This window comes from Acinonyx jubatus, chromosome F2, assembly GCF_027475565.1.
Source record: "Acinonyx jubatus isolate Ajub_Pintada_27869175 chromosome F2, VMU_Ajub_asm_v1.0, whole genome shotgun sequence".
Lineage (NCBI taxonomy): Eukaryota > Metazoa > Chordata > Mammalia > Carnivora > Felidae > Acinonyx > Acinonyx jubatus.
In genome coordinates, this window is record NC_069394.1 from 3265976 (window position 1) to 3280885 (window position 14910).

Consider the following 14910-nt stretch of genomic DNA (forward strand, 5'->3'; position numbering starts at 1 on the left):
TGGCTCAGTGAGTAATGTGGTCATTAAAGATTCATTTCGGAGAATTGCATAATATGATGTTAAATGAAAGAAGCCGGTACAAGTCTGCATGATTCTGTGTTAGCACGGGTGCACATGTCGTGTCCTATGGGTATGCAGAAGACTGACATTTCAACAGGACCATCTCCGGTGGCCTTGTATTTTCTCCGTGTTTTTCTGTATCTTCTGTTCTAAAAACTACAGTGAATGAAAGCAGTCACCCAGTCTGTGTCTACCTTTGCAGGCAAAGACACATTGGTTCAGGGGGCCATCACCTGCAGGTGCTGCTTTAGAAGGTGCTCCGTGAGGGGCGCCTGGGTAGCTCAGTCGGTTGGGCATCTGACTTCGGCTCGGGTCATGATCTCATGGTTCGTGGGTTCAAGCCCCGTGTCGGGCCCTGTGCTGACAGCTCGGAGCCTGGAGCCTGCTTTGGACTCTGTCTCCCTCTCTCTCTGCTCCTCCCCCACTCACGTTCTCTCTCTCTCTCTCTCTCTCTCTCTCTCTCTCTCTCAAAAATAAATAAACATTAAAAAAAAAAATTTAGAAGGTGCTCCATGATCTCTAGTCAGGTGAAGAAGACAGGTGAAGGGTGGGGTATCCTGGGTGCCCCTCCCCCCCCCCCCCCCCCCAACAAGCTCTCAGTTATCTGGTCCATCCTTCACGAGACAAGATGCGTGTGAGATTTTCTGGAAGGGAGCCACCTTCTTCCTCTCGGAGGGGCTCCTAGCTGTGCGTGAAGTTGTGCTGTGGCGCCCCGCTAGTGTGGCCGGCTGTGTCTCCTCTCCCCCAGGAGACTGAAACCTGTACCCTGCTCCTGCCACAGTGCTCATCATATAGCAAAGGGGTCAGAGTGTCTCTTTGGATCCTCGGTTCTGCGACCTCCCAATTCCAGGTAGGAGAGAGGAAAGGTCATTGTGTGGGTTGAAGCCTGAGCCACGGGCCTCTCGGTGGGGTTAGGGCATCACTCTCTCAGGGGCCTGAAAGATCTCCACAGCAGGCCCTGCCCCAGCCTGCCCGGAGCCCATCTGCAACACCTCCTTCTGGGCACGGCGGGCACTGGTGCCCTCCTGGCCCCTCCCCTCCGCCTGCCCGGTGCCTGGAGGTGTCGCCCCAGCCCCTGCGCCGTGAGCTGTGAGCCCAGAGCCGCTGCCCTCCTCCACCTGCCTGCTGGGGGTGCTTAGGTGGCCACAGGCAGGGGAACCTCCCAGCATTGCCCACTTGCTCCTTGAGGACCCACCTGTGACCTGCCCCCCCTCCCCCCCAGGTGCTCTGTGCCCCACTTGCCTGCCTTTACTGCAGGGCTGAGAGTCTGTTACCCCTGCCACACCGAAGGTAGTGAGTTGGATATGAGCAGAGCCCTGAGAGAAAGTTCTTAGCAGTGTCGCTGCTGGTGGTTTGTCCTCATGGAGGCCTGCGCCGATAGGCCCTGAGCTGCTGGGGCGCCTCCCACCCCCACCCAGGGCACCCACCCGTTTGAGGGCGTCCAGCAGACCTTCACTTGTCTCCTCTGGTCACCCCAGTTCCTTGTCCCTCGTTTCCGTCCCATACGGAGGCGGAGGGTGGGACCAGAGAGAGCTCCACCCTGCCGAGGGGGCTGCCGGGGCCAGGGTCCCACAGCCTGATCTGGGACCCTCCTCTGACAGGTTGGTGACAGTCTGGACCCCGTGGGGCGGGTTTCTCTAGGACCACGCCGTCCCGCAGAAGCCTCGCTTCAAACGCAAGGACAAGCCAGCCTTCCATGGCTTCTGGAAAAAACACCCAAACTTCCTGGTTGCTGCGGCCCAGTTACTCATACAGGAAGTCGATTACTCATTCACTGTGCTTCCCTTTCACTGATTGAGTTGTGGCTCTAAAAACGGATCTTTGAAACACACGTGCTGACTTATGGGTAGCAGCTCCTCACACACTCGTGGCCCGGGTTCCCTGACGCCTTCAGGCTCTCGGGCTCCCTGCCCCCAGGACCTGCCCCGTCGGGAGTGGGGGCTGGCGGGGGAGTCGGTGACGGCCGACAGTCGCCCTCCCCCTCAACCGGGTCTCTTCCAGCTGGGACCATCCGGGGCTCCTGGGTGAGAAGGGAGGGGCTGCCCTCCCGTCCCCCCCCCCCCCCCGGATCCTGCCCCCACAGTGTTGGAGGGAGCGCCGACGGTTCCCAGCGGAACTGTCTGTGGAGCCACAGGCGGGGGGGGGGGGGGGGGGGGAGGGCGCGGCCACTTGGGGGGGCGGAGGGTGCGGGCCTGGGCGTCGCCGCACAGCTTTCACGGGAAGCTGGAAGCCGGATTTCTCGGTGAAGGATGGAGAAGCTGGGGAGGGGGAGAACCTGGAAGGTCGGGAGGATGGCCTGGCCTGGCACAGGCTGGCCGGCTTGGCCACAGCTGGGGCGGAGGTGGGGTCTTCCTGCAGGGCCGGGTTGGGGGCCAGGTCCCTGCTGAGCGGACCCTCGGAGCCATGGCCGTGCTGTGGTGGCTCCCAGATCCGCCTGCTCCTCCTCCCCCTCCTCCCCCCTCCCTCCTCCTCCCCTCCCCCTCCTCCCCCCTCCTCCCTCCCCTCCCTCCCCTCCTCCTCGGGCTCTCACTCCCTCAGTGGATGTTGACGGTGCCCGTGGCTGCAGAGGCCGCAACAGGCCCGGTGGGCTCGGGGTCCCCCTGCCCCCACTGCTCCGCGCTGTGGCGTGTCTGCAGTCAGACTCTGTTCCTGCTGCAGAACCGGCGAGGGGAAGGGGGCCGCGGGCCGGGTGTGCTTGGACAGTTCATCTCTAGGCGATACTGGAATTAATTTTCAGAGTCAGTCTGTGTCAACTGTGGTGAAGGTGTGGGTGCTGTGCAGCATTTGGCTTCTGGCAGCATTTGGTTTTCACGCTGGAACGTCATCCACCAGTTGGGGCCAAGAGCTGACCGTCCCGCGAGAGTGACCTCACCCCCGTGTGCCGTCCTGCCCCTTCCTCACGCACGGGCGCTTCTGGGCAGCGTCACCAGCGCTGGGTCCTCTCTGGCGTTTGGTTCGCGAGTCCCGCTTGTCTTGGCGCTCCACGCTCGAGGCTGACTCTCTGTAAAGTACAAAAACGGATCTGAGATTTCTCCTAGGATCGAGGCTGGGCAGGGAGGCATAAGACTGCTGGGGCCTCGGGGCACCTGGGTGGCTCAGTCGGTTAAGCATCTGACTTCGGCTCAGGTCATGATCTCGTGGTTTATGGGTTCGGGCCCCACGTCGGGCTCTGTGCTGACAGCGCGGAGCCTGGAGCCTGATTCCGATTCTGTGTCTCCCTCTCTGCTCCTCCCCCACTCATACTCTCTCTCAAAAATAAGCAAACATTAAAAAGAAATTTAAAAGCTAGACGCAAGGAAGAAATATCTTGTGAAGTTATATATCTCATGAATGTGTTACCGTCGCGTTTTTTTCTGCTGCTTTCATTAATACCAGTCAGTGGACAGTTTTCCATGTTTTCCATGGCACATGTGTGAGGAATTCGTGCTTTGCAGGTGGGGGAAGTAGGTCCAAGCAGAGAACTGGGCTCCAGGCATCTCTGTGCCAGCGGTTAGATAGGAGGCAAGTAAAATCACCCGTGTCTGCCGGGCCAGATGGCTGCTACTGGCAGGAGGAAGTCTTGGCTCAGAGTTGGGCACCACCACTCTCTGTCGCCGTCTGAGCCTTGGACGGCTTCGCCTTTCAAAGGGAGCACCTTTGCTCCGTGACTGTGACACACAGTGAAGTATGTGAAAGCCCCTCGTAAACTGGAGAGCCCTTCAGTGCAGATACGACTCTGCTTCCTGGAATGGACCCTGGGCACCAGATGCCTCTGGCTCTGTGGCTGGACATTTCCTGGGGTACAGGTGTCACTTCTGTGGTTTAACTGCGCTCCTGTATTCACAAGATTCCCCTCACTGGCTAGGCGTCCCCTGAGAGTGGGGACCCTGTGCTAGCGGGCTCTCCTCAGGGGACAGAGCTGGGCGAGGGTGGAGCCCACCCCCGGACGCGGTCAGGGTCTGTAGTGCAAAGGATCGCGTGTGAGCCGCGCTTACGAGGAGTAAACACACCTGATCTGTCAGATGACACTCAGACCCTGTCCTGGGAGGCGACACGCGGGTTATATCTGTCTCCCCGGTCCCAGGCGCATCACCCAGCCCCTAAGGGACATGCGAGCATGCTGTGGCAGGGACGGCGTGTTGTGTGCAGGTCTGTAGATACCATTCTCTAGGGTCGTAGGTGCTCAGTGAGACAGACCTGCAGGTTTCCGGATGGTGTAACTCAGGGAGATTAATAACCTTTAAGCATGTTCATTTTCTCATCGAAAACAAGACAGAAAACAATTCAAGAACTCTGGGTTTTTCTAGGTCATAAATGCAGTAAAAACAGCTTATTTTTAGTAGACTTCATTTGTTTCTAGTAAATGTCAGTAGGGATTGAAGTACATGGATTTTTTTTATATATATAAAGAGGATTTTAAAAAAATGAAAACGTGTGCAAAAATTAAGAGTATTCTGTTATTGGAAAAATTTTTAATTGGTTTTTTTTCTAAGCGGCATTTTGAACTTTACTAACAGAATTGCTGAAAATTTGAACTGGGTTGAAGTTTCTTTCTACTGTCTGTGGGAGGGCTGGGGGCAGGAGGGAACATTCTTTGATTAAATCAATGGCTTAAATAGGAATGAAGGAGGGACACCACCTTGATGACTTTCGTCCCTTTAGTTACATATGGGTAGTGCCCTGTTGGCATTGTCTGCTTTTCTGATAATTAAAGTTGCCCCATCTTTCTTGTCTCTCGTATGCAAAGAAGGAACATCAGTATACACAGCAAATACACAGTGAGTTACTACAGCGCTTTAAAAAAAATTTTTTTATGTTTATTTTTGAGAGAGAGAGACAGTTGAGAGCGCGAGTGGGGGAGGGGCAGAGAGAGAAGGAGACACACAATCTGAAGCAGGCTCCAGGCTCTGAGCTCTCAGCACAGAGCCCGACGTAGGGCTCGAACCCATGAACCGTGAGATCATGACCTGAGCCGAAGTCAGACGCTCAACCGATGGAGCCACCCAGGCGCCCCAGCTCTTCTTTTTTTCTTTTTTCTTTTCTTTTCTTTTTTTTTTTTTTTTTTTTTTTTTGAGAGAGAGAGAACATGAGCAGGGGAGAGGAGCAGAGGGAGAGAGAGAGAATCTGAAGCAAGGTCCACATTCAGCTTGGAGTCCAATTTGGGGCTCGATCCCACAATCCTGGGATCATGAGCTAAGCTGACATCAAGAGTTGGCCGCTCAACCGACTGAGCCACCCGGGCGCCCCTCCAGTGCATTTTAAGTAAACAATTGGCTTGTGTTGAGACCCCCTCCTTTGTGGAAATGTGGCATTGGTCTGTTGCAGAGAAGGGGTGAGCTGTGGTTTCCAGGGGCGGGAGAGATCGCGCGGAAAGTGGAGTCCTCGTGTCGACCCGAACACAGCCGTCCGTCCAAAGCCGCTGGAATACCTGCTGCCACGTGGGGAGTGGTGCTTGGGGCCAGGTGTGGCCGGGTGCGTGCACGCGTGTTGATGTCAGGAAGGCTCGGCTTTCTCGTCTCTTGAGGTCCTAAACATCCTCCTTCCTACTTCGGTGGTCCATTGTAAGGACGCTTTCTGAGTGACTTTGGCATCCCTCTCTTACCTGTCTGAACCCCAGCTTCCGGAGCCTGACCAGGTGTTTCTGGCCTCTTCTTGTGCACCAGGTGCTTTCAGGCCCTCGGGGAGGCAGACCGTCCTCAAGTCGCTCAGGTCCAGCTGGAGAGGCGGCTGGGATTCCAGCTCAGCATAGCAGATTTATTCTGGAGATGTGAACAAGGCAGGCTAGAGACAGGAGAAGTAGGGAGCTGTGAAGAGTGAGGCTGGTCCTCAGGGTCGAGGAGGTCTTGGGTTGAGCGGCCAGAGACCAGGCTGAGGCCAGACCTCGCAGACGTGAGGGCTCCTTGTTGCAGCTGGGCAGCCGTGGAGGTGCTTGGACCCGTGGAGATCGGACCCTCTGGCCTGGAGGGCGGAAAGTGGTGGGGGGTTGCCTGGATGCCGAGACCCTGTTAGCAGGCTTCCCTAGCTGCCTGTCAGGGTGAAACGGGGCCCCGAGCAGGGGCAGAGAGGGATGGATAGGAACGGATGGATTCCAGAGGAAGCACGTAAAATGAGGACAGTTGTGTGTTCGGCTGTGCGTGCAGATCGTGTGGGAAAGGTCATGGTAGGGGGTGGGCCACGGCCTCACCGATGGAGGCACGAACTGTGGTTTAATTGTGGATGCAGCGTCAACCGTCTGTGAGCCTATCTGAGAGATGACGGGGGCTGGGGAGAGAAAACCCAACGTTCCAAGGATCTGGGCAGAGCAAGGGAGGAACAGCCTGGAAAGGGAGGGCATGGTGTAGTGGCACACGTCACCGAAGGGCAGAGGGTCCCCGGAGCCTGGCAGTTAGGGGGTCTGGGTGAAGGCGCAGACCTGGCAGGGCCAGGGGCACGAGAGTCAGGGTTTCCCAGGAAACGGGTGGACACAAGGCAGGAGGAGGCGAGGATGAGCGTATGGGGGGCACGTGGGACAGCGGGGGTCCTCGAGGGCTGGGAGGGGCGGGTCACTCACAGGAGGGGCTCGCGAGCGCTCTGGGAAAGCGGGTGTTTCTCTGTGTAACGGGCGTTCTCTTGGCCGTTCCAGTGCTCGCGCCTCCTGCGCCGCCACCGCCACCCATCCAAGGATATGCCTTCAAGCCTCCACCCAGACCCGACTTCGGGACCTCCGGGAGAACAATCAAGTTACAGGCCAACTTCTTTGAAATGGACATTCCAAAAATTGACATCTACCATTATGAATTGGATATCAAGCCGGAGAAATGCCCGAGGAGAGTCAACAGGTATTCCGTCCTCTCATCCCTCATCGGTCTCGACCGGCTGACGCGGGTCCCGGCGTTAAAGTAATCGACCCTTCCGTTCCGGCAGCTCCTTCCCCGAGGTGTCCCTTGGCGTTTCCTTTTTGAAAAATGTTTTGTGTGTTTCCTTGTGTCTGGATACAGTTGTCAAGTGAGCTTTGACGAACGTGTGCACGTGCCCGTTGCCTCCTGCCCTCTCCATCGATCCCAGCGCTAAGTAAGGCCAGTGCTCCGCGTCCCTTTGTTCTGTCCCTTTCTGCCCTGTGAGATCGTCTCGCCCCACCTGCTCCCTAGACTCGGCCTGGTGTTTGTGGGACTACCGTGTATTAATAGCCTCTTATTTTTATCGCCGAGGAATATTTTGTGATTTCTTTATTCATTCTCCTGTCGGACGCTCGGGCTGTCTGGGCTTTGCCACGATGAACGTTGTTCTTCCAGTCTTTTGGGGACGTGCATTTTCGTTTCTCTGAGATGAATACCCGGGAGGGAAATTGCTGGATCCCAGCGTGGGTGTAGGCTTAGCTGCACGAGAGGCCGCCAGAGTGGTCGCACCGCCTCATTCTCCCGCGGGTGGCGTGGGGCCTGCGCGCCCCGTCCCGCTCAGCACGGGGGACGGCCAGGCTCCTGGAGTTTCGCGTTTTAGTCTCATGGTTTCTCTTTGGGGGTTTTAATTTCCATTTCCTGGTAACTAGTGAGTTGAGCACCTTTTCATGTGCTTATAACCATAATTACATTATGTTTACATGTTATATAGTGTCACGTAGTGTTTCTAATAAAGTGTCTGTCGAAGCCTCTTCCCTGGCTTGTCTCTTTGTTCCTGATTTGTAGGAGTTTTTACTATATTTAAGGTCCAGGTCTGTAGTATTGGGAGTGTTTTCCCCTGGTTTGCAGCTTGTCATTTCACTTTTTTTTTTTTTTTTAAATATTTATTTTTGAGAGAGAACAGGAGAGAGAGAGAGAGCGAAGGAATAAGCAGGGGAGGGACAGAGAGAGAGACACACACACATACAGAATCCTGGAGCAGGCTCCAGGCTCCAAGATGTCAGCACAGGGCCCGGCGTGGGGCTCAAACCACAATGCATGAGATCATGACCTGAGCCAAAGTTGGGCACTTAACTGACCGAGCCCCCCGGGTTGCCCCTGCTGATTCACTTTCTAAATGGTGTCTTTCAATGAGCAGAATTTTGTAAGTTTGTTGACATCCAATCTATAAAATTTTGAAAATAGTTACCATATTATGTGTTCTCTCCAAAAAATCTTTGCCTATCTGAAGGGTACAGGTACTCTTTTTTTTTTTTTTTTTTTTTTTTAAGCAGACAATTTGGGCTTGTTTTTTTTATTTAGGCCTGTGATCCATCTTGGATTAATTTTTGTGTGTGGTGGGAGGTAAGGGTCTGTTGAGAAGACTTTTCTTTCACCATCGATTTACCTGGGCCCCCTTGGGGGCGGGGGTAAATCGATTGATTGTCAGTTGCTACCAGAAAGTTCCCTGGAATTTTTTTATCGTGATTGCTTTGAAACTGTAGATAAATTTGGGGAAAGTGGATACTGTTGAATCTTCTGGTCCACACACATGGCTATGTTTTCCATTCATGAGGTCTACTTTAATTTCTTGCAGAACTTACTCATACTTTTCATCATAGAGGTCTTCCGTTTTGTTTATTCTAAGTGTGCTGTGTTCTTTGATGTTACTACAAATTGTGTTTTAAAATTGCATTGTCCACGAGGGAAGTTTCTCAGGAGGGAGTGACTGCTGACAAGTACGGGGTTTCTTTTTGGAGTCATGACAAATGTTCAAAACCTAGATTGTGGTGCTCTAAGGGAGACAAAAACCCTGTGAATATACTAAAACCATTTAATTGTGCACTTTCAAGATGTTAAAAAAGTTTTTTTGTTACTTTTGAACAAAGATGGTTTTAGTTTTTTCCAGTTTCTAAAGCATTTTTTTACTTTATTGCAGTGGCTAGGAAATCCACTGTAAATAATGGTGAATGGATGTGGTAAAAACAGACATCCTTGCCTTGTTTCCACTCTTAAGGGGGAATCATTCATTCTCTCACCTGTAGTGTATTCTATTAGTCGCAGGATTTTCTTAGAGACCCTTTATCAGACCGAGGGAGTTCTCTCCCTGATTTGCTGAGAAGTATTCTCATCATCGGGTGTTGAATTCTGTCAAATGCTTTGTCTGCATCTCTTGGGATGATCATATAGTTTTTCTTCCTTTTTTCCTACCTCCTATTAAGGAGGTGTATTAATTACATTGATTTTTTTTTTTTTTATGTTAGAGTGGCTGGACTTTCTCAGAGTTAAGATGTATTATTTTATATACATCGTTAGTCATGACTTATTATTTTTATAAACTGCAGTACTTTGTTAGCATTTTGTTGTGAATTTTTGTGCCTCTGCTCCTGAGAGACATGGGTGTTACTTTTCTGGTTAGGTTTGATAGCAGGGGCACGTGGCATTGTGAAAAGCTGGGACATGTTCCCTCCTCCTCCCAAAACTCCCAAGAGGAAAGATAGATTGGTATAATTTCCTTCTTAAATGTTCCACTGGCTTTGTCATTGAAATCGTTTGGACCTGGAGTTTTCTTCGTACGGTTTAATTTCTTTATTAGGTACCAGGCTGTGCAGAATTTTCTCTGTGTGTCTGTTTGGCAGTTTGCGTCTTTCAAGGCATCTGTCCATTTTCTGTAAGTTGTTGAATTTACTGGTGCAACATGGTGCCTGTGTTCCTTTAATGTCTGTAGGACGTGTGGTGAGAGTCTTGTTCATTCCTGATATTTTGTTTTTTTTAACGTTTATTTTTGAGAGAGAGCATGCACGCGTGAGCACACACACACACGCACACACACAAGTAGGGGAGGGGCAGATAGAGAGAGGACGCAGGCTCCAGGCTCTGAGCTGTCAGCACAGAGCCCGACGCAGGGCTCAAACCCATGAAGTGCGAGATCATGACCTGAGCTGGTCAGACGCTTGAGCGACTGAGCCACCCAGGCGCGCCTCATTCCTGATACTTTAAATTTGTCTTTTTTCTCTTTTACCTTGATCAACTTTGCTAGGGTTTGTCAATGATATTCATGTTTTCACAGAAACAGCTTTTTTACTTTGTTGATTTTTCTCTTTTGTTGAATCCACCCGTCTGTCCGTTTTCTTTTCTCTGATATTTATTATCCTTCTATTCATTTTGAGGTTAGATCATCAAATTTAAACCTTCCTTCTTTTCCAATCCATTTGTTTAAAGCTGTAAATGTCCCTCTGAGCCTGATGTTAGCTATAGCCCACGCGTTTTGATACATTCTAATTTTAATTCAAAATATTTTCCATTTTCTTGTGAATTCTCTAATCTGTGGGGTTTTGTTGTTTTTAGAGATGTGTTCAAATTTTAACTCTTTGGTGTTTTGTTTTGTTTTGTTTTTGGTACCTGTTGATATTGATTGCTAATTTAATTCCACAAACCATAACCATAAAGTTTAGAGAACATACTCTGTAAGATTTCAGCCTTTTGAAATCTGTTGGGACTTATTTTATGGCTAAGTATGCGATTTATCTTGGTAAGTGTTATTCATCCGGTTGAAGAGAATGTGTGTCCTGTGCTTGGCGGGTGTGGGGATTTGAGTAGTAATTGGCGTTGGTCTGTAGCGTCACGACAGTTCTTTATCGCCGTCCTCGTCGTATTGTCCGAGTATGGTGTGGGTTTTGTCTGTTTCTCCCTTTAGTACTGTTTTTGTTTGCTGTGTTTCAAAGCTCTGTTATTAGGGGTACACATTTTCATGTTTTTTGTCTTCTGTGATAAACTGAACCCTTTATCACTAGGAAGTGTTCTCTATATTTTGTAATTCTGGTTATTAATACAATCCCATGGCCATTCTTAAGCTTGCTGTTTAGCTGATGTACAACTTTGTACAAGCTTTTACACACTCAGCCCTTGGAGTGTGTGTGTACGTACTCCAAGCGTGTCCCTTGTAGATATCATATAATGGGGACTTCCTTTATTTCTTGATTTTATCGGGTATGTTATGTTTGCTTAAATGTAACATAAATTTGAATTTAATTTTTTGTGGTTGCTATTTTTTAAAATTTCTATATCTGTGTTTTTTATTCTTTTATTTTAAATGTCTATTTATTTTGAGTGAGACTGGGGCAGCAGGGCAGAGAGAGAGAGAGCGAGTGCGAATGCCAGTCAGGCTCCACGTTGTCAGCATAAAGCACCACGTGGAGCTCAATCTCCCAGATCGTGAGATCTTGACCTGAGCTGAAATCAAGAGTCGGACGTTTAACTGCCTGAGCCACCCAGATGACTCCCCTGTGAGAATTTTATAGTAATATAATGCTACTTACTCCTCTGTCCTTTTGCTATTGTTGTCATGCATTTTACTTCTTTATTCATTATGAATTCCATGGTGCAGTGCTGCTCTTTTAAAGAAACTGGGAAAATGGTCTGTTCAGCCACAAATGAGCCTTACTTGGCTCTCTGCGGATCCGGGTTCTCACCTGGCGTCGTTCCCTTCCAGCCTGAAGAATGCCCTTTAGCCCTTCCTGTTGTGCAGGTGGGCCCGTGATGAATTCTTCCAGCACCTTTTTGAGATCTACAAATGTGTTTATTTCCTCCTTATCTTTGAAGGATATTTTGCTGGAGGACATTGAATTCCAAATTGACATTTTTTCCCCCAACACCTTAAAGTTGTCGTCTTCATTAAAGTTTTAATCTTCATTATTTCAGATGAAGTTTCAGTTTACTTTTCTTCTTGTACTTCTCCTGTACGTAATTTGTCATTTTTCCTCTGAGTATTTTGTTTTAATTTTGCTTTTCAGCAGTTTGGGGTGCCTAATTGTGATTTTATTTTTCTTTTTCCTTCTTGGTGTTTTCTGGATTTGAATGCTGATATCTTTCATGAAATTTGGGTGGAATGCTATCATTTCTTCAAATACTTTTTCTGCCCCATTTTCTTCTCTATAGGATTGCAGTTATGTGTATTCTAGGCCATTTTTATGTTGTCTCCCGATCGTTGAGCCTGTGATAAAAAAAAAAAAAAAAAAAAATCTTTTCCTCCTCTTTCTTCAATTCAGGTAACTTTATTGATGTCTTTAAGATCACTTTACCTCCCCCGCCCCTTTTGTAGCATCCAGTCTTCTGTACAATCGTCTAATGATAGATTTTCAATTAGATAGTGTGCTTTTCAGTTTTAGCTTTTGCATTTGGTTCTTTTTCATAGTTTATATCCTTTGCTAAGTTTCCCCATCTGTTCACTCATTGTTCCCACCTTTTTCTTCATGACTTCTTGAATGTCCTTACAGTAATAGCATATGTATGAGCAGTCCTTGTCTGCTAATTACAACATATGGGTCATTTCGGGATCTGTTTCTATTGACGGGTTTTACCTTAGATTACATATCACCTTTTTTGCTTATTTACACACATAGTACGTTTTTGTTGCTGTTGAACATTATGTGTGTTACATTGAGGGAATCTGGCTTTTGCTCTCTTCTCTGGTACCCTGCCCACAAATCCCGACTTCTTCTGCAGTCCTAGACTGTCCTCCCTGTCTCCTCAGCGCAACAAGACTGTCCTCTCTGCTGCACCTTCCTCCCGTGTTGTGGTTTGTAAACCGCTCGCAGGTGGAGTGGATGTGTGGCTTACCTCACGCGTTTCCCTTCCCTCAATAATCACAGTCTCAAACTGCCTCTTTTTCAATGCCGGAAATAGCCGTCTTGTTTTTCTCTAGTTCTGTAGTTGTTGAGGGTAGAAGGATAAGTTCAATACCAATTACTTTGTCATGATCAGAGATCAGATTCTCAGTTGCAGTTTAAGAACTTAAATTGGTTTCCCAGTTTGTGATAGTGCCCTCTCAAGTGCTCTTTGCTGCAATGTTTTTTTTTTCCCCCCTGATTACAAACTTTGTAAGAGAAAGAATATTTGGGGATTCAGTTCCCTTATCTATAAAACCAAACAGTCGGATTTGCTCACTGTGACCGGTACACATTGGTCCAGGCTCTTTAGAGGGTTATTGGGTGTGAATATTAGAATAAAAATAGTATATACCTTCTGACCCACCAATTCTACTTCTAAGTATTTATCCCAAGAAGGTATGGCTCCAAAGAGACCGTGCTCGACGGTCATATAAGATCCTTTAAAATATGTGCTTACTAAAAAACGTGTTTCCGAACAAAAACATTGGGCACGGCTGGTTTAAACACCTTTTTTTTTTTTACTGGAAGTGTCTTCTGTGCTCTGAGACTCTCCCTGAGTGGGTTTGTGCGTCGTTGACTTTCCTGGAGACAGACACGTGTGTGGATCAGTGATGTGAACGCACTCTGGGAGGTGGAACACGGAGGCGTGAGTAACCACACACATTTCTGGGCTTTGTATTCATGTGGTGGCGTTTGGGCTCTTAGGTGATGAACCGCACTGTACGGGATGTTTCCTTTCATGAAGGAGGCATGACTAAGACGTTGTCATCTGGCAGCAGGAAAAGGCTGCTGGTGATTGAAACGCGATGTCTTTGACTGCACTGCTACGTTCTTGGAGTTACGTCCTCAAGGTTCTAAAGTCACCCAGTATTTGGAAATTCCCTCAAGTCACACAAGTAGGTAATAAAGGTGGGGCGCAGACTGCATTTTCATGGCCAAGGCCAGCCCACTTACCGGAATGCCTTGCTTCCCCCTGGGTTGGGGGCCAGCCTGAGCCTCGCTGCCTACTTAAATGTGTGAGCCTTCAGAATTCTCTACTTCACTCTTCCTTCTGGTGGACTTTGGCTAAGGTCCAATCCCAAGATTGTTATCAACCAGAATAGCATAGGGAGAAGTTGGGTGTAAGTTCTGGTGCTGCCAAAACCCACCTTCACTTAATCCTAACACCTTCTAACTCAATCCGTCCTTCTTCCAACCTTGCTTCCAGCATGACCAGCCAGCATTTATGAAGCCTCCAGTCGTGAGGCAGGTACTGTGGCACCGGGGGTGCGGTGTGGGCAGGCTAGACCCCGTCCGTGTTCCTCGTGGGGAAGAGTCCAGCCAGCAGCCTCTAGGACCCCAGGCGTGCGCTGCCGGAGGGAAGCTCGGGGCGGAGCAGGAAGGCGGCAGACGAGCACGGAGCTCAGCCTGTGGTCTGACTGTGAAGACGGTCTTCACAGCCTGTCCTTCCTTCCGCACGGCTGTCTCTGGGCAGCAGGGACCAGGTCTTAACTCTGAGTTCTTAAAACTCCATGTAGTGCATGTGGTAGATGTTTAGGAGGTTCAGGCTGAAGCTCTGTGCGAGGCTGAGTGAAACATGCCGTCCGTCTGTGTTGCGATGAGTCACAGTGAGTCCTGGCCTCGTGTGCCCTCTGTGTCTGGCCATCCCATCCCCCACTGTTCACTGAGTGGCTGCTGTAGGAGGGATTGAGTATAAGGCAAGGTACCTCTTCCCCAGAGGCTTCCAGTATCATTGTGGGTACAGAGATGGTCACCCAGGATGGTCAGAGCGCGGCGCTGGTCTGGGTTGTGTGGGCCTTGCCGCCTGGGAGCCTTCCTCGGGGGTCAAAATCAGCAGCATTCTGCTCAGTAGCCCAGGACGGACTACAGAAAGAAGGTGTGTTCCTTGTCTTCTGACTGTCCTTTCCTTCTGTTTCCCTTGGGCTCTGTTATGTGGCCCTGGGAGGACACTGCAGAAGTGATCACTCTGTGGGGTGTGTGTGTGCGTGCGCGTGCACGCGGGCAAGTGGTGGGAGGGTGGGGCGGTGCAGCATGACTGTGTCATTTGCAGCCTGCTGTTTGCTTCGGGCACTGTCCACTAGAGGGGCTGAATGTTGGTGCAGACTTTTTAGAATGCGGTTTGGTGTATATGTTAAAATAGTATGTATATTCTCTACTACTTTTTCTTTTTTTTTTTTTTTTAAGTTTATTTATTTTGAGAGAGAGCATAAGTGGGAGAGGGGTAGAGAGAAAGGGAGAGAGAGGGAATCCCAAGCAGGCTCCACGCTGTTAGTGCAGAGCCTGATGTGGGGCTCAAACTCATGAACTGAAACCAAGAGTCAGATGCTTAACCAACTGAGCCACCCAGG

The 14910-nt window shown here is 49.8% G+C and overlaps 1 protein-coding gene across 4 annotated transcripts in view; it reads left to right on the forward strand.

Moving 5' to 3' along the window:
- AGO2 (argonaute RISC catalytic component 2) overlaps positions 1-14910 on the forward strand; it is a 114066-nt gene that overhangs the window by 43530 nt on the left and 55626 nt on the right. For 2 of the 4 annotated variants that reach the window (XM_027063823.2, XM_053208364.1), the window contains exon 2: positions 6662-6857. The exons of 1 other annotated variant lie outside the window; for it this stretch is intronic. In XM_027063823.2, coding sequence (XP_026919624.1) covers positions 6662-6857 — 196 coding nt within the window. Of the gene's footprint in view, positions 1-6661; positions 6858-14910 lie in introns of those variants that run through there. One more of the 4 variants, XM_053208365.1, reaches the window with a different exon arrangement.